The following is a 27,814-nucleotide window of genomic DNA, read 5'->3' on the forward strand; positions in this document are numbered from 1 at the left end:
CAGACCCCAAATGAAGACAGATGCCAAGCCTCTTCAGCCCACTCCAGCCACCCAAGGACATCTACAGGCCCAAGTCAGTGTTTTGAACAAAATCTGACTACGAGGCCCTGGAGAGTGTCCCAGGCGAGCAGTTTCATGACCCACGTCAGAGGTGTGATCTAGAGAACAGTGAGACACAGACTGCTGACGTGTAACAGGGCAGCCGACCTCCAGCACGGTGTGCTTAGGGCGTCTGGGACCAAGTGCAACTACAGAAGTTGTTCAGGTCTGTCCTGGGTACCATGATGTTTATTGAGTACAAGTCACCGTTTGGACAAGCAGTAGGTGTTCCTGGAGGGGTGGCCAGGGTAGGTGGCAAATGGAGCACGTGCTCCTGGACGGCAGTGCTCAAGGGGGGCGGGAAGGCTGTGCTCACATATGCACTGATCATGTGACCAAGTGTCCAGGATGTGCTGGGATCCAGACCAGGACACTTGTGAGAGGTGGGCCTGAGGTACACTAGCTTCCTGCTGAGGAGTACGTCCCTGCCTGCACATCAAAGGTGGTCACCATGGGACCTTCATCGGGGAACCTCACCCAACATCTCAGGACAGCTGCTAGGAAAACCATGGGCTGGGAACAGGCAAAGCATGGGTCACACAGGGGCACAAAGCTCAAGGAGAGGCAGAGAGGGGGCCCAGGACACAGGGGGACCCTGGAGCACAGTCCTGGAGGACTGGCGAGGAATGAGTGAGGCCAAAGGCACTTGAACAACATGTGGTTTGAGAACGAGGGCAAGGAAGACCCCAGCCTGCTGGGTTCATCTCATGCTCTGGACACACAGCTCACAGTCCCAGAAGGTCATCTCAGGGTCATCGTGGGCTGGGCCAGGGGCCACCACTCTCTTCACTCCCAGCCTGAGCTCCAGGAACCAGGCTGCCGGGAGCCCCACCTGAGATTAGGAGAGATATGTGCATGTGGTCCTCAGGGACTTCCCAGAGCCCCCAGTGCTCAGCTCCTGGTCCCCATGGCAGGGGAAGCCGCAGAGGGATGGACGGGCTGGGTGCAGCCGTGGGATTGTTCTAACATGGAGACCCTCCAACTCCACCAGCCACCCAGGGCCTCCCTTTCAGCCTTCAGGGACCTGGTGTTGGAAGCACACTGAGCACAGCTCCAACGGGAAACAAAGGGAAGCAGGACCTTGCTGGGCACCATCCTGCCCACTGCAGGATTCCAGCCTAGGCAGCAGCCTTGAGGGACAGGGCTCTGTCCAACGCCCCGGCCTGAGATGCAGTGAGGACCCAGACACACAGAAGCAACACTCGGGACCTTTAAATGTAGGTGCTGGCCAGAGCAGAGCCCTGCACGTGGGAGCAGTACAGCAAGAGCAGCACCACGGACCCCAGGGCAAAGAGGTGCACACCTGTGGGGCTCAGCAGGGCCCCAGCCTCCTCCCCCTCATCCTGGTGGCCCTCCTCCAGCTCTGCTGCATCGTCATAGTCCTCCTCCTGCACGGGGTCCCTGGATTCTGGGGACGCGTCATCTCTCTCCCGGACAGGGACAGCTTCGATGTCCTCATACACGCCCTCCGAGGGCTGCTGTCCCGACAGTCCAGAACCTGCGAAGGCAACCACTCACAGAGGGACCACCCCTGCAGACGGAGCCCCTCCCACTGGCCCTGGAGCCTCTCACACATGCAGAAACCCAGCTCCTCTGCAACAGCCTCTGCACAGCAGGACCTTCAGTCATGCTCTGCCCCACCCTGGACCACAGATCAAAGGGTCCTGGGGGGAAGGGGTCAGTCCCAAGCCCTGGACACGCCCTGACGGGCCCCAGATAAAAGGGCAGCGTGAGGGATGGATGAGAGACTCCTTGGTGCCCAGGAAAGAGGACTCTCTTTGTAGGTCTTCTCAAAACGGAGTGAGACTCAAGCCCAGGTCCCGGGTCCCCGACACCTTGTGGCTCCACAGAAACTCACCTAGCGGTGGCTGCTAGGAAGACCCTGCAGCAGGCAGGACAGCGGCCAGAGCAGAGAGGGCCTGCCCACTGGCATCCCTAGAGCTGCCCCAGACTCCGCCCCCAGGGACCCTGCTCCCCATGCCCACTCATCCACCTACCCATGCAGGCAGCGCTGCTGTGGCACCTCTGGACACCCAGCACCACAAGGACGAGGCCCAGGACACAGCCAAGGACTAGGCAGGCGATCCCAGGCAGGGTCCAGGCCTCAGCAGCAGGTGGAGGGGCCAGGGAAGGGGCTGTGGGGGCAGGAGGGGCCTCCTGAGTACTGGCTGCCTGGGGCATTGTGACCCTGGGTCTGGATGACCTCAGCCTCTCGGGGGCGGAGTGCATGGGGCGGGGCCTCAGTGCCACCCCCACAGGCAGTGCTCCCCCTCAGATGGCCAGAGGTCCCATGGCAGAGGTGCCTAGCGGGGAGGCCCAGGGTTCAAGGTTCAGGTGAGAGGATACGGACAGGACTGCCCAAGTGCCCAGGCCCCAGTGGAGGGCTCAGAACAAAGGTCCTGGTGTGAGGGCCTGGGTAGAGGGCTCGGAGCTCAGCCAGGAAAATCCAGGGGACAAGGCCCAGGTGCGAAGGCCCAGGTTCGGGGCACAGGACTCACGACCAGCCCATGCACCCAGGAAGAGCACTATGCGCCTTTCTGCCCCTGCCTCTGCTCTGCTGTGGACCTAGAGCCACAACATCCCAGAGGCCACAGCAAGCAAGGGCCCACCCCAGGCACCATGGAAAATCCCTCTGAGGCCAGGGCCTGGGCCTCGGCCCCTCACAGGCTCCTCACCCACCCAGGCACAGGAAGGACAGCTGCTGTCATCAGGGAAGGGGCCTGGATCACCTGATCAGGGTCTGACCAGACACCTGCTCCCAGAGGTCCCCAGGGCAGTCAGAGCTGAGCCCCACTGCAGGGCCTCTAGGCACACAAGGACTGGGGGTGGGGGGGGGGGGGGGACAGGATGCCACCTACCAGATGCAGTGGTCCCAGGGACACCTGCTGGAGAAATATGGCCTGAGCACCAGCATGGGGAGGCAGAGGCGCCCCAGCAGCACCGACCTGCCAGCACCCAGGGGCTGCCTGGCCACCCTCGGCAGAGGCACCCAGGACCCAGGTGGCAGCCTGTGCCAGGAGCACCCAACCGAACCCTGTGGGATGTGGCCGAGCAGAGGAGGGGGACGCAGGCACACGCCCCCGGGCCGCCCGGGTCCCGCCAGCTCACCTGAGCAGCGCACGCCCGCGTCCTCCTTGTGCTCGCAGTCTCCACGTCCCCAGGGCTCCGCCGGGCAGCCCCACAGGGACGCCTCGCTGCCGCGACACCCCACCTCATCCAGCCACACCGGCCCCGAGCCAGGGCCGAAGGCGGCGCCCCGCAAGGCATCCACCGCCCGTCCGCAGCCCAGCTGGCGGCACACGACCTCGGCATCCGCCAGGTCCCAGGAGTCGTCGCACACGGTGCCCCAGGAACCCCCGTGCCAGAGCTCCACGCGTCCAGAGCAGCCGTCCTCGCCGCCGCGCAGGCGCACCGCGCCCTCCTCTGGAATGGTGCAGAGGTTACCTCGGGCCGCACCAGCGGGGCAGGGGCACCTGCGTGCGGACAGAGGCATACCTGGGCAGCTGAGGGCTGATGAACAGTTGAAGGTCTCTCCAGAAGCCCTTGCCCTTGTCGGTGAAAGTCCTGTACACAAGCACCCAACACGTATAAGCGTGTTAATGGGTGGGCAGCTTCAGAGGAAGTGTGCAGATCCCCATGGCTCCAGGTCAGAACAGCTTTGACCTCAGCCCTCTGTGACTGTCAGAAGGGCACCCAGCACAGCCATGCCCACCTGCACAGGTGATCCAGGCCTCTTCTCCCAGAGCGCAGGAGTGTGGGTCCCAGGGGGCAGAAGGGCAGTGCCACAGAGTGGAACTGTGCAGCCTGCGGCACTGGACATTGTCCACCCAGGAGGTGCTGGAACCTGCCCCTGGGAATGGCTTGTTCTCCAGCCAGCCCAGATCCCCGCACCCCAGCTGTTGGCAGATGATAGTCAAGGAGATGTCCTTGAGGGCATTGCTGCACACAGAACCCCATGTCCCATTGTAGAGTACGTCCAGCCAGCCAGCACAGCCACCAGGACCTCCTTGGAGCCTCAGAGCCACAGATTCTGCAGGACACAAGCACACCCTGTAGGAAGGAAGGCCTGTTGCGTGGAAGTGGGGGGCCCTGGGCACCACTCAGGAGGAGGCAGCCAGATGCATCAGGATGGAACAAACACCTCGGTGCAAGACCCAAACTCCACCTCCTGGAGGAAGACGGCACACCCAGGACCTGTCTGCACAAGGCCGCGACACAGGCAGGTGGGATGGCACCTCACTCAGAAGACTCGCACCACGAAGGAAGGGGAAGTGACGACCTCCGATGTGCGACAGCCTCTTGCAGGGGAGGGGAGGGAGGTGGACATGGCTGCCAGAGCAGCTGGACAGGAGGGCTGGTTCCCAGTGTCCCGTGGCAGGTAGGATAACCGTGCTGTCAACAATTAACTGAACACTGCAGAGTGGAAAGTAGAGAAGACTGGAATCTTCCCAACACCAAGAGGTGGGCTACGTTGAGGGGACGCTCGAGCCAGTCCCCTGGTCTGGCCAGGGCTCGCTGTACACTGTGCACTGCAACGTCACACTGCACCCAGCAAATATGCACTTACTGTGTGTCAGTTTAAAATAATTTTTTTAAAATTTGATTAATGACATTAAAAAATAAGTCAAAACCATGATTTAGTCCAGGGCTTCATGCTGTAAATTGGCATTGATCCTGATGGCTCAAGGTCTAGTTATGCCCAGTGTGGCCCTGAGTGATGTGTGGCAGGGTTGTATGATACAACCCCAGAGTACAGCATGGAGACCCTTTAAATTATACCTCAAGGGCGATAATAACATTCATGTAACTGTGCCAGGATAATTATAGAAAATTTGATAAAAATTGCCTCCAGCAAGATCATAACAATTTTTAATGGCCATAACTAAGTAAGATAACTTAGGAGCAGCACTGAAGGAAGGCTGCCTGGAACTTTGGCTACTGGGGTAAGATCAGCACCACCTCCCTCCCTTTGGATTGTGGGTTATGACAGAACAGACTCCATGGCACCTGCACCAAGCAGTGCCAGAGATTGGAACCTCCATAAGTGCCCGCCCATGGTGATGTCCACCCTGAGGGTGACTGGCCACCACAACAGTGGTTATCTCTGGGAACAATGACAAACCCCGACCCAAGAATGTCCACCAAGAGGGAGGCAGGTGTGTGAGCCAAGAACTTCATAATACCACCTTAAATGTGGTTTGCAGAAAGTCCACACAGTAACATGGGCCAAATTAAGAATTCCAGATGGGAACCCTGAGGCTTTCTAGATGCCCAACCGCCCCATGAAGACACCAGGAGACAAGGCACCCACCTGAGCAGAAGACCCCAGCGTCCTCCTTGTGCCCACAGTCGTGTTGTCCCCAGCCTCCCGACGGGCACTGCCACAGAGCAGACTCATCGCCCATGCAGGCCAACTCGTCCATCCAGATGGGTCCAGCCCCAGCCCCAAAGTGGGCGGACCCCGGTGCGCTCAGGGCGTGGCCACAGCCCAGCTGCCTGCAGACGACGTGCGCGTCCTGCAGGTCCCAGGAGTCGTCGCACACGGTGCCCCACTCGCCCCCGTGCAGCACCTCCAGGCGCCCGGCACAGCGCCCTGGCCCAGCGGACAGCCGCACCCGCAGGCTCCCTGCGGAGAGACTGAGTCAGGGGCGCCTGGACTCTGGGGGCCAGGGGGCTGGGGGAAGAGACTGTTTCCACACTCACCAGAGCACACGACGCCCACGTCCCGCGAGGCCCCCGCGGGCACCAGCTGGAACGTGGACACATTGCACTGGGTCAGGCGAGTCTCAGAGCCCATGCAGCGCGCGCGGCTCAGCCACACCCGCAGGACACCGCGGACAGGGGCGGGCGCATCGTAGGCTCGCTCTGCCCTTCCGCACCCCAGCTGCCGGCACACCACGCTGGCGCCTCGCAGGTCCCAGGCGTCGTCCAGGACGCGGCCCCATGCACCGTCTAGGGCGACCTCCACTCGGCCATCGCAGCGGCTCTGACCGTCGCTCAGACGCAGGGCGTCGAGGAGACCTAGAGGAGCAAGAGGGGTCCCATGGTCTCAGGGTTAGTGGCCCCGGCCTAGAAAGGGGCAAAGCCCACCCCGCAAAGCCCCGCCCACTCTCAGCACACTTGGAGTGCGCTCTCTGAGCACTTTTCCAACCTCCTGCCGACCTCCCTTTCCTCTGCCACGATCCTACTCACCCACCTGAGCAGAGGGCAGAGGCCGAATTTCCTGGGGCACAGACCTGGGCCCCCAGCGTGCTCACCGGGCAATTCCACAAATAGGGCTCTGTCCCCACACAGTGAAATACATCTGGCCAGAGGGGAGCTCCTCCTTCCCCAAAGTGGCCTCCTGGGGGTGTGGCCACAGCCCTGCCGCAATTCAGCTGGTGGCAGAGGACGGTGGCATCTTCTAAGTCCCAGTGGGTGGCACAGAGGGGCGCCCAGGACCCCTGCACCTGGAGCTCCACGCGGCCCTCACAGCTGCTGCTGCCATTGACCAGCCGGAATTCTGGGGAGAGACGGAGTCCTGTGGCCCGGATTCGCACACCCTAAAAGCCACCCTGCTTGGCCATTTCTTTCTTTCGTACCCAGTGTGCTGCTTACAGAGTGGAACCTTGATTCCTGTAGCCCCCCACCTACCAGAGAATCAGCCTTCAGCTCCTACAACTCTGCAGAGGAGCCCCCAGTATGCAGGGTGGCCCTTGATTCTATCCCTAAATAGCCAGAATCCTTCCCCTTCCTTTCCTCCCCTCCTTTCAACCAGCAGAACCAAACACTTCCTGCACACACACTCCTGCCCTAAAGGACCCTTAGGGCCTCGCCTCAGAGCCATAGGTTTGGTCCATGGAGGAACATTGGCAAGAAAGACAGGGCTTGACCTCTGTGGTCCACGCTAGGCCTCACCTGAGCACCTGAGTCCCACATCCTGGTCATGCGTGCACTGGTGCCCCGGCTCCCTCTGGCAGTGGAAGAGCAGGGACTCGTTGCCCGCACAGCGGGAGGCCTCCGTCCACACGGGCCCTGAGCCCTGGCCAAAGAGGGCGCCCTGGACTGTGGACACGGCCAACCCGCACTGCAGCTCCCGGCACACCACGTGGGCTGTGGGCAGGTCCAGGTCCATGTGGCAGACAGTGCCCCAGCTCAGGCCCCGACGAACCTCCAGGCGCCCAGCACAGGGGTGCTCGCCGCCCACCAGCCGGGCCTCCATGTGTCCTGGTAGAATCGACATTCACTCAGGTGGGAGATAGGTGTTGTCAGATGAATGGCCCTGAGCTAACCCTTTCAACTACACCCACAGGAGGCTCAAGCCAGGGAATATTGTCTGGGTCCAGTGGTCTGCCCGATACAGCCAAAAACTGGCCCATCACCATAGACCTAACGCCAGAGGTCAGGGTCACCTGCTCTGACAGGCACATTTGTCACAGTCTCTGCCTGTCCAGGTGGTAGTATCAAGTTCGTTTGCAATTTCAGAGGTAAGATCAAGGTCCCCTCAGGCCAGAGGGCACTGCCTTTTGTGGGCACCATGGCTGGTAGATTGTGCCCCCCATACTCAGTGCAGTGCAGCTCACACACACCTGAGACAGGGCTGGGAGGAACTGACCAAGTGCCTGTTAGCCTGCAACTATCTCAGCTGAATTGGGTCAGCCCTGCACCTTCAGCAAGGACCCCTACGTGGCTGGGTGTGCTGAGTTGGCACCTCTCTGGGTCGCCAGAAACCTGCTCCACTCTTGTGTGGTGCAGCACACAGACCTCAGCACACCTGCAGCCTGCCCGTTCGCACTCGGCAGCACCTACTAAAGCACTTCCTGGGCCCTTTATCTCTAGGTCCCTACCAAAGGCAACTGTGAGCTAGAGAATTTCAGATTTTTCAAACAGTCCTCTCCTCTCTGGCTTTCCCTTGACTTCCCAGCCTGCTTGTCATCCCTTCTGAGAGCCATCTGTGCAGGTGCCATGAAGAGGACCAGCCATGAACACTGCACCCACAATGATCTGCACCCAAGGCCTCAGGCAGGATGGCTCCCTGGCACCTCTGCAGTGCCCAGGCCTGGCATCACCTGAGGGACCCTGGGAGCATGGCATGACAGCCTCACCTGAGCAGATCACCTCTGCGTCCAGCTGGAGGTCACAGCCACTGCGCAGGTTGTTGTTGAGTCTGCAGTTGCGGATGGTGGGCTCTGTGCCCCTGCAAACCATGTACTTCCTGATGATGCCCACACCTTGGCGGGGGGCCTGGAGTGCAGGGCCACACCCCAGCTCCTGGCAGAACACTGTGGCCTCTTCCAGGTGCAAGCCACAGAGGCGGTCCACCCCATTCACATTCCTGATTTCAGGGAGTCCTGCACAGGGACTGTGGCCCTTCACCAGCCGGACCTCCCGAAAAGTGCCATCTGTGAAGCACAGGCCCATGTTACAAAAGATTCAGACTCTGCTAGGCACATGGTCACTTGAAGGCTGCAGACACCCTGGTGACAGATCTTTCCAGATGCTTCTGTGTGGCCATGACAGTGCCTACCTGGTACTGTCTTCAGCGTAAGAGCCAGGAACAACAGTGCAGATCTGCCTACCTCTCCTTCAGGAAATGGAGTCAGGACCAGATTTCAGAGTCCAGTGACCCTGTCCAATGCTCTGTGGTCACCCCCTTGAAGTCTTCAGCATGTTTTAGCAAGGCCTTCATGGTGGCCTCACACTAATCCCCAAGACTCTATAGGGTATTTTCAAGAGGCTCTGCTCCAGTGACCAGATGCAATGAGGGTCATCATTAGCTCCTGGCCACACAAAGCACCCAGACATAGCTGAACAATGTCAAGCCAGACATCCAAAGGAGAGGACTTGCCTTTCAGCCATCTATGTAGAAACCGTAAGTGCACGCCTGTGTGGCCTCTGGGCCCTCCTAAAGCCTGCCCCGCTTCACTAAAGCAGCCTAAGCTCAGTGGAGCAGGACCCTTGTTCAGTTGGCCCATCATCCTACACCTCAGGCCCGGCACCAGCCCATGGAGTAGGGCCTAGCATCTGAAAGAACAGCAAAGGATTCTAACACACAGGGACTATCCAGGAAAAAGAGATGGCAGCAACTTGCAGTCAGAGTGCTCCAGGGCCTGACCAAGAACCCCCTGCCAGAGAGCCTCAAACCCACCCCTCCGCTCCCCCAGGTCTGTCCCCTTCCCAACCCTCCCCAGGTCCTCCCCAGCCTCACAGGGGTCCTCCAGACCCACCCCCAACCTCCCACCCTACTCACTTGCACAGAGAGCAACCACCACCCACTCGTGGGGGCATGCGCTCTGACTCCAAGCGCCCAGGCTGCACTCCAGAGGGAGGACTCACTGCCCTGGCAGGACACATTGTGCAGCCAGGGCCGAGCCACCTCTCCTGGTAGCGGAACATACTTGGGGGCACCAACTGCACGGCCACAGCCCAGTTGCCTGCAGACTACAGAGGCCTCTGCCAGCGTCCACTCCTGGTTGCACAAGTGTCCCCATTCCCCATCACGTCGGACCTGCACCACTCCGTCGCACGCACTCTGTCTGAGTGCCAGCCTCAGGTCACCAGAGCTGTCTTGGGAAGGACAGGTCTGGTTAGAGGGCAGAATGCCCCTGGGTCTGGTGGAGAGAGGAACCAGACTGTGAGCAGGCTGAATCCTCCTGGGGCTGCTTCCAAGGACTTTCTCTGCAAATCAGCACCCCAGTGCAATTCTGGAAAGATGATGGGGGTTGCATGGAGACCAGTCCGCTACCCCCATGTCTCCCCCAATTCTTCTCCCTGATCCCTCCCTAGCCTGGAGCACCAACATCATGGTAATGCCCTGCAAAGCAAGGAAGTCCCCCTGTCCTTGGAGGCCAGGAGCTCCCAGATATTGTGCTCCCACTTCCATTTGAAACTCTGCAGTCCCCCAAACTCACCTCCAGAGACTCTGGTGGACCCTGTACCCTCAGAAGAGAGAAGGTCCCATATGGGGTTGGGCTCAGAGAGAGGGAGATGGCCCTGTGTCTCTCCCTCCCCAGGGAGCCTGTGTCTCCTGCAGGGCCCTTGACCATCACTGCCCTGCACTCCTCCACCAAGACCCTCCTCATCCCTCCTCATCCCTTCCCACCCGGTTTATGGAAGGATCACACTCTGGTCTGCCGTCTTGAACACCAGCACAAAGCCCTCAACCATGACCCCAGCCACAGCAACACACCACTGACCTCTGTAGGTGCCAGTGCCCGCCCCTTCTGCCGCTGTCCCCCCAGCTGCCCACAGGCTCTAACTACACTCCCACCTTGTGGCTTCTGTCCACACAGGGCTACCTCCCTGCTGAGCCTGGACGAGCCCAGCCAGAGCAGTATTCCTCCTTCAGTTTCAAGGGCCCTGCAAGCTGCAGACCCCTGCAGATGCCCACCATGCCTTCTCGCATGCACACTCTTGCACACTCAACCTGGGCTCCCTGTCATGTCCAGTCTCACGTGCTACTCTTCTGCAGGTCTCCTTCTCTGTAGCTTTCTACTCTTGACCCAGTAGCCCCTCACACACACCCCGGGACTCCATGCTGCCCTCACTGCCCAGTGGGCCCCAACCCTAACCCAGGGGACAGCAGCCCCCACAGGACCTATCAGCACTGAGTGTCCATCTGGGTCCCTGGGGCCAGGTGCCAACCCAGACCTGCACCTGAGCTCCAAGCTTACGCTGGGATTGGACCCTCTCAGTCAGAGGTCGGGTCCTTTACAGCCCATATCCCTCCTGAGGGTGTCCCACCAGCCTCCGGGCTAATGAGAGCCAGGCAGACAGGTGGAGGTGGCAGGGGATGCTTGTGTCCCAGGGCCTGGGCATCCACAGAGCCACTGCCTCCAGAAAGTCCTGTGGATGATGAAGGAGAAAACTCACCGATGGGGACTGCCCTGAGAGTGAGAAAGGGCCCCAGCCACAAGGTCCAGAGAGCTGCCCACATGGTTCCACGGAGCTTGTGGCTCAGTCAGCTTTCAGAGCACTGAGGCAATGGTGGAGGTCGTGGCCCGGAGTTGGGTCTATAGATGTGAAGCCACCACTGGCCTGGGCCAATGGGGACAGGAGGCCTTTCCAGGGTGAGTCGGCAGATGTCTCCCTCTGTGAGCAGAGCAGCCAATGACCTTGCTGGCCCCATGCGCCGCCAGACGTGAGCAAGGGGCCCAGGCTGGGGCTTTCCTCCCTTGCTGATAACTGCTGATGGGGAGCCTTAGCCAGACCCCCACAATCGACAGGTGGCCCATCTGCCCCCAGCAGCACAGCAGCCAGCCCGTGTCTCTCCACACTCCAGCTCTAGCTCCTGCACCAGCACAGATGGCAAGACCATGCCCAGACAGCCCAGGCCAGCACCTTTGCCCCCACGGGCAGTGCCCTAGAGATTGGGCAGAGTCAGCAGCACCATAAGGCTAAGGCAGACTAGGGTAATTCGGGAGGTTTTGGAGACTAAGGTGCCACAGAAACCAAAGCCCATGGAGCAGGGCAGCAGCATCGCATGCCAGCCGGGTGCTTGCCTGCTCAAAGAGAAGACGTGCTAGGATCAAGAGTCTCCTGATGTGCCAGCAGAATGCCCAGGGACGGCCGAGATCACTCACCCCATGAAGAACTGAGAGAGCTACAATCTGGGGGATAAAAGACCATAAGCTTATGCCAATACCAAGAGGGATTAGATGTCAGAATTACCTGAAAGTGTTTGGAAACTGTCAGAAAAATGCTCCCACAGTAAGTCGCAAATTGCAAATATGTTTCAAATGAAACAAATGGGAAAAAGCAGAAAGCTTACCAAAGAAACAGAAGTTATAACAATGAGGCAATGGTGAGGAGGTGGAGCAAGCAGAACTCTATCCTTTGCTGGTGGGATGGGAGAAACAGTGCAACCACAGAAGGTGCCCTGCTACCCTGCAATTCCACCATTAGGCATATCTCCAAGAGAAATGGAACTTTATGTCCACACAAAGTCCTGTACAGGAACAGTCACAGCAGCATTGTGTATCGTCGGCAAAAAACGAAGACAGTCCAGAGTGCAGCGGCCAGTGAGTGAATCAGAGAGATGCGGCATGTCCTCTACACAAATGTCACTCACCACCAGCACTGACAGGCCGCAGTGCAGATGAGCCCCGGAAAGCACGTGTTCGTTAATGCACAGGGACTCTGTATGTGATCCCGTTCACACGAAAAGTCCAAAACAGGAGCCCCAGGCGGGGGCCTGGGCCGGAGGATGTGGCAAAGGGTCCCTTCTGAGAGGATGATGGTCCTGAAAGTAGCTAACGGTGATGCGGCATGATTCTAAATATCCTGACATTCCTGCATCATATGCTTTGGAAGAGTGCATTTGTTGTACATTAATTATATCTCAATAAAGCTGCTATTTAAAAGCAGATATCACAGAACTATAAATATAATAACCTTTTTTTTTCAATCTTGGTGAATGGCCTCAATGCTAAAATGGAAATGACAGAAGATGGCACCAATAAATTTGAGGACAAAACCAATAGAATTCATTCACCAAAAAGGAGAGAAATTAGTAGAGCCCCAATCTGTTGGACCAGAAAAAGTTCTAAGAATTGTGTCACTGGACGTTCAGGAAGTAAAGGAGAGAGTGCAGAACCAAAAATGGATTCGAAGAGAAATAATTGCTGAAACCTCCCTTGAACTTGGTGAAAAACACAAACCTACAGATTTAAGAAGATGAGCAAACCCCAAGTAAGATAAATTCAAAGAAATTCACAGCAAGACACATCACAATGAGACTTCTGAAAACTGAAGACTAGGGGGAAAGTCCTAAAGCAGCCACACAGAAGGTTGTGCTGCCAACCTGGATGCCAGCAGTCTCCCTCCGAGAGGGAAGCCAGTGGAGTGGAACAGCCACCTGCCCACCCGTGCCTGGTGAAGCTGCCCCCTGGAGGTGGGGAAGTAAAGACCTGCCCCAGAGTACAGTTGCCAAAGGACCTGGGCCAAAGAGAGCTCTTGAGCAGGAAGAAGACAGTAACAGAGGATTCCATCAGGGAAGGGGGCACGACAGGCAGAAGCAGAAGCAGGCAGGATGAGCCGCCCCTCATCTCCTGAATTTGTCATGTACATTTTACTTGAAGGCAAAGTCACGATGTTTCCTGAGGTGGCACCCCACGTGCATAGAAGCAGTGCTCCAAACTGTCAAAGTTTTAGTGGGGGCAAGAGTAAAGACCTTACACTGCCGATCATCCTACTACTGCTTGAAATGGGCTCTCCCACATTAGGAAGGCGATCAGCCATTACAGAGTCAGTCAATTTGAATGTTAACTCATCCAAAACACCCTAGAAACATTCACAATAATGTTTGACCAAATATCTGGGCACCCTGTGACTCAGTCAAGTTAACACATGAAACTACCATCACAGCAGAATTGTCAGAGTCTTCTCTAAAATAGCGATGACATTGAACACGCAACACTCAGCAGTTACATTCATATTAGCCAGAAACTGGAAAGTCCCAATGTCTTTCAGTGGGTGAAGAGCACAAGAAATGGTCGTGCGATGGAAGGGAATGGACCATTTATACCTGCAACAACTTGGAGCAACCCAAGGAAATATGCTGAATAGAAAAAGCTGATCCCCAAAAGAGACATGCTGCTCGGTCCATTATAAGCATTTTTGAAGTAACATGGAGATGGATCACAATTGGATCAGGTAAGTGAGGGTGAAGGGGGTAACTGTAAAGGAGGAGCCCATGGTAAAGGTGCAGCTAAGGAACTTGCTCACTGTGATGGCTCTTTGAAGTCACATGTGTGACAAAATCACAAGTTACACACACAGGAATGCACAGGTAACTGGTGAACTCTTAATAAGCTCCACAGTTGTATCAATGTTGATTTCCTGGTTTGATATTGCACTGTAATTATGCACAGTGCTAAACTAAACTGGAGAAGGGTAGGTAAGACACACACAGGATCTCCCCACATGCTTCTTAGCAAATTCCTGACTCTACGATTATTTCAAAACAAAAAATTTCAAAGACCTAACTGTATGCTGTCTACAACACACCCACTTTAAGTAAAATGACAAAGTTTACAATTTAAAGATGAAAAAGATAAATAAAAATACTAATAGAACTATGGGTTAATTGTATTAAGATCAAATAAAGAAGACTTCAGAATAAGAAATATTACGAGATGGCATTATACAATGATAAATGTGTCAATTTGGTAAGAAAACAAACCTTCGGTGCAAAGGCACACAGCGGCAGAGCTGAATACACGCAGCACAATCCAACACAACTTGAAGAAACACTGGGCAAGCTCACAAATGCACTTGGACAAGCCAGCCACTCCTTTCTCAGTAATCAGTAGAGGAGGTGGACAGTCGGCTAGGATATGAAGACTTGACCTCGAATTCATGTCCAGCACTGTTGTGGTTTGCATCTTGAATGTCCTCCAGAAGTTCCTTGTTGGAGGCTTGGTCCCAATGCAGCAGTGTTCAGAGTGGGGCTGTGAGAGGCCATCAGGCCGTGAGAGCCCTGAGCAGAGCAGTGATCAATCTTCTGTTCGTGGATTCACGATTTAGAGGAGGGTGGCGGGGCCTGGTTGGAGGGCTATGGGTCATTGGAGGGATGACCTTGAAGGCTTATCCTGCAGGGGACCCCCTCCCCCACCCCTCCCTTCTGGCTGCCATGAGGAGGGTAGCTTTCCTCCACCACACACATCTGCCCTGATAGACTGCCTCACCACAGGCCCCAAAGCCACCAGACCAGGTGACTGAAACTTCTAAAATTGAGACAAAATAAGCCTTACCACCTTCAGGTTGAATTTCTCAGGCAGGTTTTTCATAAGGACAGAAAGTTGTCTAACACAAACATCATCCATTAACAGCATCAGAAAATCCCTTCTTTTAACACAAAAAGTCACCAGTATAGAGCAGACTCTAAGCCATATAATAAATCCTGGGAAATTTTAAAAAATAGAAATTATGCAAAATATGCCCTCTGATCCTATTATAATTGAAGTTAAAATCATCAAACATATTTATCTAGGTAGTCCTCAATATTTGAAAAATTAAACCACACATTTCAAAATAATCCATGGGACAAAATGAAGCCTTTTATTTTGGGGAAATCAGAAAACTTTTTGAACTAAGTGAAAATTAAAATACAGCAAATCAAAATTTGTGAGCTACAACTAAAATGGGATTAGTGAGAAACTAACACATTAAATTCCTCTATTCAAAAAGAAGGAGGTTCTACGGGAATCAATCTAACAAAAGAGGTGAAAGACCTCTACAATGAAAACTACAGAACACTAGAGAAAGAAACTGAAGAAGACCTTAGAAGATGGAGAGACCTCCCCTGCTCCTGGATAGGCAGAATTAATATTGTTAAGATGACCACACTACCAAAAGTGTTATACAGATTTAATTGCAATTCCTATTAAAATCCCCAATGACATCTTCATAGAACTAGAAAAGGCAATCATGAAATTCATTTGGAAAATTAAGAGACCCAGAATAGCCAACATAATACTTAGCAAGAAAAGTGAAGCAGGAGGCATCACATATCAGACCTTCAAACTATACCACAGAGCTATAGTATTAAAAACAGCATGGTATTGGCACCAAAACAGACACATAGACCAGTGGTACCAGAGGAGATCCAAGATGGTGGACTAGAGGGAGGCTGTGTTCCTTGTTGCTTCCGTAACTCTGGTTCAAGTAGAGGATATCTGTTTCTTGGTGAGGCAGTTTTTGCTGCTTATCGATCCCCTGCTGTTACCCCATTTGTCTGCTGTAATCACCCTGCATTCTGCCAGCATATCGACACCTTTTTTGAGTGCAGATTGCTCACTGGCAGGCGCCTATCATCCACCATTTGCCTGCCTCTTGCCTGTCCATCACCTGCCTTACACCTATCCATCACCCAACGCTCGAGGTTCACCTCCTGATCATCTGACAACAGTCAGCAAACTGATCGGGCGACCACCAGTGGAGAACCAGCTGCCTGCTGCTGCCTGGAAGTTCACTGTTACAGTACCTGCAGGTTTGATTACATGTGGCTGCCGCCATTTTGAGACAACAGCCAGGCCCAGCAGGATCCCTGGCCGGAGTGACTGAGCCCCGTCTCCAGGATCTCTCAGCCCGACGGATCACTCCCTGCCTCTGGGAACCCTCACATTGACTGACTGCTCCCTGCTGCCAGGACCCCCAGACCAACTGACTGCGCCCTATCACCCGGGACGCCAGACCGACTGATTTGCACCCAGCCTCCAGGATCCCACAACCACACCAAACACACCAGACCTCCAGGACCCCTGCCGGATCAACTGCATCCCGCCTCCAGGACCTCCAGCTGACCATGTCCCACACCCTGAGCTGCAGCTTCCCATTTGCCAACACATTTGGAAGCCAGAGCAGCCATCTTGGATAATCCTGGAAGCCTGTAGCTCCGATCTTTAGGTGGGGGTAAATCCTCCTCAGACACCTGCTGGAGACTGGAAGTTCATTGTCAGAAAAAGGTTTTGGAAACCTATAGGGCCACTATAAGCCTATAGGGGGAATCCGCAATACCCCAGATCTGCCACTGCTAGAGGGGGAAGATACATGAACAACATGAAAAAACAAGGGAAGAAAATGATCCAAACAAATCTAGATTCTATATTAATAGAATTCAATGACAGTATGGTAGAAGAAATGTCAGAAAAGGACTTCAGATTATACATGATTAAGATGATTCGCGAAGCAAAGGTTGAGATAAGAGAGCAAATGCAGGCAATGAACGATAATACCAATAAGCTGAAAGAGCACCTGCAGGAAGGAAAAGATCATTTCAACAAATAGATAGAGATTCTCAAAAAAAAAAAAAAACCAAACAGAAATCCTTGAAACAATATGAAGGAAACAATAAACCAAATAGACCAGTGGTACCAAATAGAAGACATAGAGACAAACCCAGATAAATACAGTTATCTCATACTAGACAAAGGTGCCAAAAACATTCACTGGAGAAAAGATAGCCTGTTTCAACAAATGGTGCTGGGGAAAATGGAAAGTCACATGTAACAAAATGAAATTAAACCTTTATCTCTCACCCTGCACAAACTCAATTCAAAGTGGGTCAAAGACTTAGGCACTAGAACAGAGACCCTGTGCCTAATAGAAGAAATCAGCCTAGGGTCTGACTTACTAACATGACCTCTAAAGCACAAGAAGTTAAATCCCAATAAATGGGATGGATTCACACACACACACACACACACACACACACACCACACACACACGTTATATACAATGTTATATACATGTGTATACACACACATACACGCACACATACACAATGGAATATTACTCAACTTTAAAGAAGAATGAAATTATGGCATTTTCTGGTAAATGGCTGGAGCTAGAGACATCATACTAAGCAAAATAAACCAAACCCCAAAAAACAAGGACCGAAATTTTTCTCTAATATGTGAATGCTAATTCACAATAAGCAGGGGTCGCTAGGGAAGAATAGAGTTACTTTATATCAGGTAGAGGGGAGTGAAGGGAGGGGAAGGGGTATGGGGGTAGGACGGATAGTAGCGGGAAACTAGACATCATTACCTTATGTACATATATGACTGCATGACCAATTTATCCTACAATGTGTACAAATCAGAAAAATGAGAAATCATACTCCATTTATGTACAATTTATCAAAATGTAAATGCATTCTACTGCCATGTACAACTAATTAGAACAAATTTTAAAATTTTTTAAAAAGCAAAAAAAAGAAAAAAAAAGGAGCTGGCTCTAAAATCAATAATTTACATTTTTTCCTTAAGAAACTGAAAAAAACAAACAGAAGAAAATAAACTTAAGAGCGGAAATAAGCAAAACTGAAACCATAGAAAGGAGAAAAATTAATGACCCAATAGTTTGGTTCTTTGAGATCAAACAAACTGGATTACATTTTAGCCTAAACGTGAAGGAAAGGAGGAAAGACAAATTACCAACCATCAAGAATTAAGGACCTGAAATCTCCACAGACGCTGGACACATACAAGATAATAAGAAAACCACTGGACACAGCTGTCTGCCCATCAAATTTGTCAGTGGTGAGGAAACTGAATCCTTGAAAGACAGATGACCAAAGGTCCCTAACCAAGGAAATGGAGTACCCGAATATCTCTGTCTATTAGAGAACTTGAATTCCTTAGTTTACAAACCTTCCAAACTGAAAACTAGGGCCCAGATCATCTCACTGGTAATCCTACCAAATACTTAAGAAAGAAAGAAACAGTTCACACAGAGTATTCTAGGAAAAAGGAACAATTCAGCAATTTTCAGTATGTTCTGAGTCATCATTACCCTCATATTAAAAACCAGCAAAAAACGTTGCATGAACAATGCAGACCAACATTATCTCCTGAACAAAAGATGTAAACATCTTGAGAAAACATTAACCAATCAGGTTCAACAACATATAAGAAAGGCAGGCATGATGAAAATGTTCCCAACTGGTTTGAGGTGGCAGATGTACACCCCAAAAACTGTTTTTACAAGTCATTCGCTGGGGTGTTTTTTATGGTGCCTAAGTTACAGTGCAGTAAATTTGTTAAGTAAATAAATAAGAGGACACAGTACAACCAAGTTAAAATCTATCCCAGGAAGGAGAAGCTGCACAACAATGAAAATCATTTGACATAATCACAGCACATAGACAGACTCAAGAAGTAGCAGCAGATGATCATCTCACAGTGTTGGAAAAGCAATGACAAGTGGCACTTCCATCTAAGTAAAAGCTGTCAGTGCCCCAGGAACAGAAGGGAATAACTACCTTAATGTGACTAAACAGTCTCAGCCAAGGTCTCTTAATAGTGAGATTGAATACTTCCCCCACAAACTATAGGAAGGGTATCCTCCTTGCTTCTCTTCAACATTTAATGGAAAGTCTTAGTGTGTGGGCAGAAAAGGAAGTTAAAAGATTGTAGATTAGAAAGGAAGGAATAAAACATTTTATTCCTAGGTCAAATAATTATTATCTAGGTGGAAAATCTCAAGGAATTTACAAAAAAAAAAAAAACTTGGAATTTATAATTAAGCTTATCACGTTTAGAATACAAAAATCAACCACAAAAGCAATTGGTCCTCTTGTATACTAGCAATGAATAATTGGAATTTAGCAATTTCTTTAAGTGTCATTCATAATAGTACTTAAAAATTAACCTACCGAGAGATAAATCTAACATAAACAAGTGCAGGATTGCATGCTGAGAACCGCAGACCATTGATGCAATCAATCAAGGCATGTCTACATAAGTGAGAAGACTCACTGTGATGGGCTGAGAGATCTGGCTCCCATGAGACTGTCACAGGCAGACCTAAGAGAAATGACTAAACAGACTCCAGTTTGCTCTGAGACTCCATGTTATGTAGGAAATAAGCTTCTCCCATGGGAACACCTGCCTCTGTGCCCATCACCAGTTACTTGGTGTGTGACATGTTTAATAATATACAATGGCAACTCCTATGTAGTGAAGAATTGCTCTTTTGATGTCTATCGCTCTTAAACAATGTACCATGTGAACGGTGATTGTGTGGATGTTAGCAACCATTCTTTAGTGTGTGCCTAGGTAAGGGTCACTTTGACCCACTTCCCCTTCTATCGATGATCTCATGATGTTAATGTGTAATTTTGAATCATAGCAACAGACACTTATGATTAATGTGATTTTTGGTATAAGAACCCCTACAACCCTGTGGTCGGGGCTGTTCTCCCAATAGCCATTTTTTGGGGGCATTGTGTGAGACAGTCAGCGGCTGGCTTAATAAAGACTCTCAAATTTGAACTTCTCAGTGGTGATCGGTCTGTTTTTAATTTGCATCCCATAACACACACCACGCTGAAAGACTGGATGATGACGGACTGTGTCTACCCTCCCCATTTGGTCTTCAGGTGGGGTGCAATCTACTCAAGATTCCAGAAGAACCTCTGTAGACACTAAACACTGATTGTAGTTTTTTAAGGAGAAGATGGAAACGTCACTGGTCTGATTTCACCACTGCATGCTACACACAAGCATTGAGCTGCACACCACTGCAAAGCATGTACCTGACTGTGAGCAGAGCAGCAAAGTCTAAGTGTTCAAGGAGAGTGAAATGCTGATGACTTTGACAGGACCATCATGCACGAGTGCATGTGTCAGAGTAGGACACTGTGCCCCGTAGACTTACACAATTAAAAATCACATCGAATGGCAAAGAGGATGGAATATTCAAAATTAATTGAAAATGAGCATAGTTCAATTGGGATCTCATTGTGGTTTTGATTTGCATTCCCCTGACAATCAATGATATTGAGCTTTTTAAATATGTACCTGTTTGTCATTTATGTTTCTTCTCCAGAGAAGCATCTGTGCATATCTTCTACCCATTGCTAATAGGGTTATGTGTTTTCTTGATATTGAGTTGCTTGAGTTTCCTGTCAGTTTATGACATTACCTCCTATTAAATATATAGTTACAAATAATTTCTTCCTTTCTGAAGGTTGTCTCTTCATTCTGTTGAAGCTTCCTATTGCAGAAGTAAATCGATACACTGCCATTTTTCTGTCTGGGGTCTGGTTGTCTTTTCTTTTGAGGTCAGAGCCCAAAGATCATTGCCCAGAACAAGACCACAGGAGGTGCCTGTGGTCTGCTTCAGGAGTTTCGTAGTTTGAGGTCTTACATTTAGGTCTTCAACCAATTTTGAGTTGGTTTCATACATGGTGAGAGATAAAGGTCTAATTTCATTCTTCTGCAGGTGGATATTCACTTTTCCCAAGATCATTTATTGAAAAGAAATAATAAATAAATAATAAGCGTGCACCTTCATCAACGATCACTTGACTGCAGATATGGGTTTATCCCTGGTCTCTTCACTGGTCTATTTTTATGCCCATACCTGGATGTCTTTTACTATTGCTTTGTAGTACATTGTAAAGGCAGGTGCTGTGTGCCTCCAGCTTTGTTCTTTTTGCTCAGGATTGCTTTGACTATTTAGGGTCTCTTATGGTTCCATACTGGGATTTTTTCTGTTTGTGTGAAGCATGCCATTGGTATTTTAATAGCGTTCATTGAATCTGTAGATCATTTGAGGGTATAGATGCTGTAATGGTATTAATTTTTCCAATCCATGAACATGGGATGTCTCTCAATGTACCTGTGTTACCCTGCTCCTGCTGCTGTGTTGCCCCTGTAAGCCGACACAGCTGGGTCTGCGCTTCCTAGTGTGCCATGCAGCCATGTGTTCAGCACAGGACTGGCTTCGCTCCTCTCTTCCTGACTCCCACCGGGTTAGCCATGCATTTTTCAGCTCCCTGTCTTTCCTAATGACAGGCATTTCTAACTTCACACAACATGCTGGGAACTCATGCAACAGCATTTAAAATGCTCCTCCTAAGACCTTAGAAGATGGAACGATCTCCCATGTTCTTGGATAGGCAGAATTAATATTGTCAAAATGGCCATACTACCAAATGTGCTATACAGATTCAATGCAATTTCAATTAAAATCCCAACGATGTACCTCACAGAAATAGAGCAAGCAATTATGAAATTCATCTGGAAGAATAAGAAACCCAGAATAGCTAAAGCAATCCTTAGCAGGAAGAGTGAAGCAGGGGTTATCACACCAAAACTTCAACTATACTACAAAGCAATAGTAACAAAAACAGCGTGGTATTGGCACCAAAATAGACAGGTAGATTAATGGTACAGAATAGAGGACACGGACACAAACCCAAATAAATACAGTTTTCTAATACTAGACAAAGGGGCCAAAAATATGCAATGGAGAAAAGATAGCCTCTTCAACAATGGTGCTGGGAAAACTGGAAATCCATATGCAACAGAATGAAACTAAACCCCTATCTCTCACCCTGCACAAAACTCAACTCACAATGGATCAAGGACCTTGAAATCAGACCAGAGACCCTGCATCTTATAGAAGAAAAAGTAGGTCCAAATCTTTAACTTGTTGGCTTAGGATCAGACTTCCTTAACAGGACTCCCATAGCACAAGAAATAAAAGCAAGAATCAATAACTGGGATAGATTCAAACTAAATAGCTTCCTCTCAGCAAAGGAAACTATCAGCAATGCGAAGAGAGAGCCTTCAGAGTGGGAGAAAATCTTTGCCACTCATACTTCAGATAGAGCACTAATTTCCAGAATATAAAGAACTCAAAAAACTCACACCAAGAATACAAATAACCCAATCAACAAATGGGCTAAGGAAATGAACAGACACTTCACAGAAGAAGATCTACAAGCAATGAACAAACATATGAAAAAAATGTTCACCATCTTTAGTAATAAGAGAAATGCAAATCAAAACTACATTAAGATTCCATCTCACCCCAATTAGAATGGCGATTATCAAGAATACAAGCAACAATAGGTGTTGGAGAGGATGTGGGAAAAAGGTACACTCATACATTGCTGGTGGGGCTGCAAATTAGTGCAGTCGCTCTGGAAAGCAGTGTGGCGATTCCTTAGAACACTTGGAATGGACCTACCATTTGACCCAGCTATCCCACTCCTTGGCCTATATCCAAAGGACTTAAAATCAGCACACTACAGAGATACAGCCACATCAATGTTCATAGCTGCTCAATTAACCATAGCCAGACTATGGAACCAACCTAGATGCCCTTCAATTGATGAATGGATAAAATGCTCCTCCTGCCATGTCCTCCTCATGTTAATCGGTTCCACAATTTTTAATAACAGATGTTGTTTTTAAGTTTTAAGATTTCTTCTTTGTTCTTTTCTAGGCTCCCATGTCCTCCTCGCCTGGCACACTGTGTTCATCTCCTTGTCGTTACTTATCGCATCTGCTATGGGTATGTTCACACCCCAAGTAATCTCATCCCAGGTGTTCCACTCTGGAAGTTCACTGTAGATCTTTTTTAGTGTCTTCCATGTCCCCACTGAACTTTTCCAATTAGGAAGGCATTTAGCAGCACTGAGTGACACAAGGTCAGCACGCAGAATCAATCCTCCTTCTACAGAGTAACAAAAACAGCCCCAAGTTAAAACTTGAAAGTGCCATTCACACCATCAAAATGCAGTCTACTTGGAGGCACATGGCCACAAATTGTAAGAGGTCTGTACAGTGAGGACTACAGGGTTTGGGGGTCAGCAAGAGCCCTGGACAAGCAAGAGGACAGAGCACACACCAGGGACTGGTGCTGCCCAGACACCAGATCTCACCAAACCCATCTACAGCTTCAGATGATCACATCCAAAAACTCAGATCCACACGGGACCTCAGAGGACGTAGAGCAGCCAGGGCCAAGGAAGAGCAGCCAGCTTGAAGGACCCACCACCGTGTCAGAGCGACCAGCTTGAAGGACCCAGCACCGTGTCAGAGCGACCAGCTTGAAGGACCCACCACCGTGTCAGAGCGACCAGCTTGAAGGACCCACCACCGTGTCAGAGCGAACAGCTTGAAGGACCCACCACCGGTGTCAGATCTGTCAAGAAAGTGTGAGGTTGATGTCAAGACAGTCCAATGGATCAGTGTGACTACACAGAGGCCAAAATGGACTCACAGAAACACGGAAACTGACTTTTGTGAAAGACACAAGGCGATTTCAGTCAGAGAACACTCAGCTTTGAGCTGCACCTCACCAGGTGCAAAAATTAGCTCCACAGGCCTCATTGACCTAAGTGTAAAACTCAAAATTATGGAACTTCTCAAAGAAAGCAAAGGAGGAAATCTTTGTGACTTTGAATTAGGCAAAGATTGCCTGAATATGACACCAAAAGTGTGAAATAAAAAAACAATAGATGAATTAATTTTGTCAAAATTAAAACTTTCTCCTTGAAATAGGCTGTCAAGAAAACAAAAAGACAAGCTCTAGACTGGGAAAAATTTTTGAAAATCACGTCTCTAATAAAGGACTTATACTCAGAAGATGCAGTGGACACTCACACTTAAGAATATAAAAACCAACAACCCAATAAAATAATAGGCAAAATGTTTCTACCTTGCCAAAAAAGAGGTACAGATGGCAAATACACGAGGAAGAGGCCACTAGTCTTTAGGGAAACCTGAGTTAAAGCCACTCCCCACCTCTTGGAGGGGCTAACATGGGAAGGCTGACGGCTTCAGGGGCTGGAGAGGGCCTGGCGGCCAGAAGGCCAAAAGCAGGACACTGAGGAAGGGTGGACCACACTGCACAGGACCTGGCGTTTTGCTCCTGGACGTGGACCTCGCATATGAAAAGGTGTGCACATGAATGCTCTCGGCACTCAGCGTCCCCACCAGCCCAAGCGCCCACCACCGGTGAGTAACGGGAGCCAGGGGCTTGGCGGAGGTATGCTCTCCAGAGGAGCAGAGAGGCCTCTGCCCAACTCAGGTTGGAGGGCAAGCACCATGGGCCTGCTTACGCTGGTTCTAGGAAATGCAAGATGACCTGGGCCCTAAAGTGCTGGGTGGTTTCCCGCAGGGCAGGAAGCCGAGAGCTGGGCCGGAGGGAAGCTCCCTATCTTGATTGCCGTGGTTTCATGGGTGTGTTCCAACGTAGAAACTCATCAAATTGTGCAATTGAAGCGCGTGAAGCTTACTGTGTGTCAAATAGACCCCACAAAGAATTTTAAAGAGAGACTGCCAACAAAGAAACACCAGAAGCAGAACAAGCAGAGCCAGCAGAAACTAGTGCAGCCCACCCCAGTGCCCCACGCTGCTCTGGAGAAGCCTAATGTTAGAGTCAGGTGCCCTAACCTTGAGAAACCAAGCACAAATGGGGAAGAGGAAGGAGACAAGAGATCAAGATAGCCAGTGACAGACAAACCTAGCCAGAGCCCTCCTGTCCAGTCAGCCATCGAGCCAGAACCTCCCCCAAGAGCCTCCCTGCTCAGGACCAGCACAGCCACCCAGACACCACCAGGGCACCTGAGACCTCACTCACTTTCCCCTGAGCACCTGAGTCCCACATCCTGGTCATGCGTGCACTGGTGCCCCGGCTCCCTCTGGCAGTGGAAGAGCAGGGACTCGTTGCCCGCACAGCGGGAGGCCTCCGTCCACACGGGCCCTGAGCCCTGGCCAAAGAGGGCGCCCTGGACTGTGGACACGGCCAACCCGCACTGCAGCTCCCGGCACACCACGTGGGCTGTGGGCAGGTCCAGGTCCATGTGGCAGACAGTGCCCCAGCTCAGGCCCCGACGAACCTCCAGGCGCCCAGCACAGGGGTGCTCGCTGCCCACCAGCCGGGCCTCCATGTGTCCTGGGGGAAGATGCTGAACTGGAGCAACAGAGGGCAGGACCACCTCCAGGAAGGACCCTGGTGTGAAGCCACATGATGACCCACCTTCCAGTCCACGGGAGGAAGGGTGCAGGAGAACCCACCCAGGGGTCTGGAAGCCTGCTGGGCAAGTACTGGACCTGCAGACCAAGGATCCTAACACCCTCCCCACATCTCCCTGGGACCCTGGACCCTCAGAGTCTGTCATCAAAGGTTTACCCACCACCCCTGGCCCCCTGGGCAGTCATGGGCCCAGGGGACACCACAGGCAGGAGTAGATGCCCTTTCAGGGCTCAGGCTGGATAGGAGCCCTGACCAGAGCAGCCGAAGCTACAGCACAGCCACAGGGGACAGCTCCAGGACCCCAGACCACCACTAGGAGGAAAGGCAAAGTCACGTCAACCCCTGCAGGGGAAGAGGTTTCCACTGGTGCTGCCCCAAGTCTGTGAGGCAGATGCCTTGCCCTCCCTGGTATACAAACATCCAAGCCAGAAGGCTCTGGGCGAGGAGTCCTACCTGCACACACCACCTCGGTGTAGGAAGGAAGGTCACACTGCTGCAGGAAGTTCAGGTTGATGTTGCACTGGAAAATATCAGGCTCTGAACCCTGGCAGGTCACGAACTTCTGCACCTGGCCCCCAGGGGTCCCTCCTGGGTGGGCTCTGAACCACCGCAAAGCGGCGCCACACCGCAGCTGTCTGCACAACACAGTCGCCTCCTCCTGGTGCAGCTTGCATCTCAGGACAGAGTTGTCTGGGTTCACCAGCTCGAAGTTTCCGGCACAGGGACTGCCACCACCACGCAGGTGGACTCGTCGTGTAGTGCCGCCTGATGGTACAGAGGAGAAACAGCGCTGCCAGTTCTGCCTGAGGCACGTGTTTAGGGCCGAGTCTGGACTGGCCAGCCCCAACAGGCAGCCATGAGGCCCCTTGCTGCTTCTCCATCCTGTGCTGGTTCCCAGGACATCTGAGTGACAAAGCCCCTCCTCCTAGGGCTGCAGGGTCTTGGTCTGGGTGGGCGAAGCAGGAGAGCAGCCTCCAGGGTCTTGGCACCTGCTGTGAGCACCCACCTGGGAAGCTGGGAAACTGGGTGCAGTTCTGCACATGGCGAGGTACAGGCCAAGGCCTTCCCTGAGGTCCCCTGAAGACCAGAGGGAAACAGCTTGGGCAGCTGAGCCCAGAGACCTGAAGACCAGGGTGGGCATCAGTAATAAGACTGTCCAGCAGGAAAGAGGAGGAAAACCCTGTCTCATGCTACAGCAGGGGGCACCCCAGGACCAGGGGCTCTAAGGTGATGAGGGTTCACTCCCGGCCAGACCTGCCCTCCTACCCGGCATTCAGGGCCTCTGAAGCCCAGTAGGCGAAGGAGGTCCCAGAGGCCAGGGGGCTCGGGGTCCCACTAACCTACCTGAGCAGATGACTACCACCACACACTGGCAGTCGCAGCCACTGAGGGGGACCCAGGTCCCCTGGGAGCATTCCCACAGGGAGGCCTCCTCACCCTGGCACTGGGCGCCATGCAGCCAGGGCGGCTCCATCTCGTTAGGCCGCAGAACATACTGGGAGGTGGACAAGGCAGGGCCACAGCCCAGCTGTCTGCAGGTCACCATGGCCTCCTGCATGTCCCAGCCGTCCCCGCACACCACACCCTGCTGCCCACTGTACTGCACCTGCACGAGGCCCTCGCAGTGGTTCCCGCCCCCCAGGAGGTTCAGGGACTCTGCTCCAGCCTGGCTTTCAGGGACGAGTCCTAAATGGAGGGAGGAGGTTTGGTTATTTATTTCAAATGATCCGGGAGTAGAAAGCTTCCCTCGGTTTCTATCCCAAGTCCCAGACTTATCTCCTTCCAAGTTCTTATCTATTGACACTGTATTTTGGTGGCATCAGAACAGTTACTCTGATGAAATGCAAGACAGCAAAATGTGCACCAAGACACGAGGTACCAGGAGTGACCAGCACTGGACCACTCAACCACCCAAGATGCCCCACTTGTGTCCCCACCACCAGAACCTGCAGACGGCAGTGCACACTCACCTGAAGGGTGCGCCCAGCAGGCCAGGAGCAGGGGCCACAGCCTCAGAGGGGACATCACTGTGCCTGGCCACATGGCAGCTGCAGCTCACACTAGCTCTCTCACAACGGGGTGGGGGTTATGCTCTGCCACCTCGCGGAAGGTGGACTCCGATGCTGCAGTGACGCTGTTCTGAGACGGTAGCGCCCGGGGCCTCCCCACAGCATAGCAGACATCTGTCACCTGGAGTTGCACACACCCACCATGCTGGAGCCAGACAGCACTAGCAGTGTGTGCTGAGACCAGACTGGGCTTCCTGCAGCTGGGGCTCATGCAGCCCCAGTGTGAGGCTGAGGAACTGCTTCCCAGCCAGGACCTGATGGCCCCAGCCTCCGAGACCAGGGCCAGTGGGGAAGTAAGGTCTTTCTCTGCCTCACTCACTAGATGTGGCTGAAGATCTGGGTCCTTCCGTGATCTGAACACCAGGAATAGACAGTTGTCCATTTAA

General features: G+C 52.0%; 1 protein-coding gene across 9 annotated transcripts; it reads right to left on the reverse strand.

Moving 5' to 3' along the window:
• Positions 1-27,466, reverse strand: LOC306660458 (scavenger receptor cysteine-rich domain-containing protein SCART1-like). Of its 9 annotated transcripts, none has more exons than XM_079138721.1 (14): positions 27,330-27,466; positions 26,704-27,045; positions 25,813-26,124; positions 6,997-7,305; positions 6,296-6,601; positions 5,803-6,120; positions 5,411-5,725; positions 3,812-4,129; positions 3,595-3,663; positions 3,208-3,522; positions 2,958-2,984; positions 2,097-2,234; positions 1,403-1,597; positions 3-931 (listed from the first exon to the last, which is right to left on the reverse strand). In XM_079138721.1, the coding sequence occupies exons 1-14, from the start codon at positions 27,400-27,402 to the stop codon at positions 852-854; spliced, it is 3,117 nt and encodes a 1,038-aa protein (XP_078994847.1). In that variant the 5' UTR covers positions 27,403-27,466; the 3' UTR covers positions 3-851. The 9 variants fall into 9 exon arrangements, with proteins under 9 accessions (XP_078994849.1, XP_078994847.1, XP_078994846.1 ...); XM_079138720.1 differs by lacking the exon at positions 6,997-7,305 and adding an exon at positions 24,964-25,278 and having other exon boundaries at positions 2,958-2,981; XM_079138719.1 differs by lacking the exon at positions 6,997-7,305 and adding an exon at positions 24,964-25,278.
• Positions 27,467-27,814: the final 348 nt, after the last annotated feature.

The sequence above is a fragment of the Sciurus vulgaris genome, assembly GCF_902686455.1.
Source record: "Sciurus vulgaris genome assembly, chromosome: 4".
Classification (NCBI taxonomy): domain Eukaryota; kingdom Metazoa; phylum Chordata; class Mammalia; order Rodentia; family Sciuridae; genus Sciurus; species Sciurus vulgaris.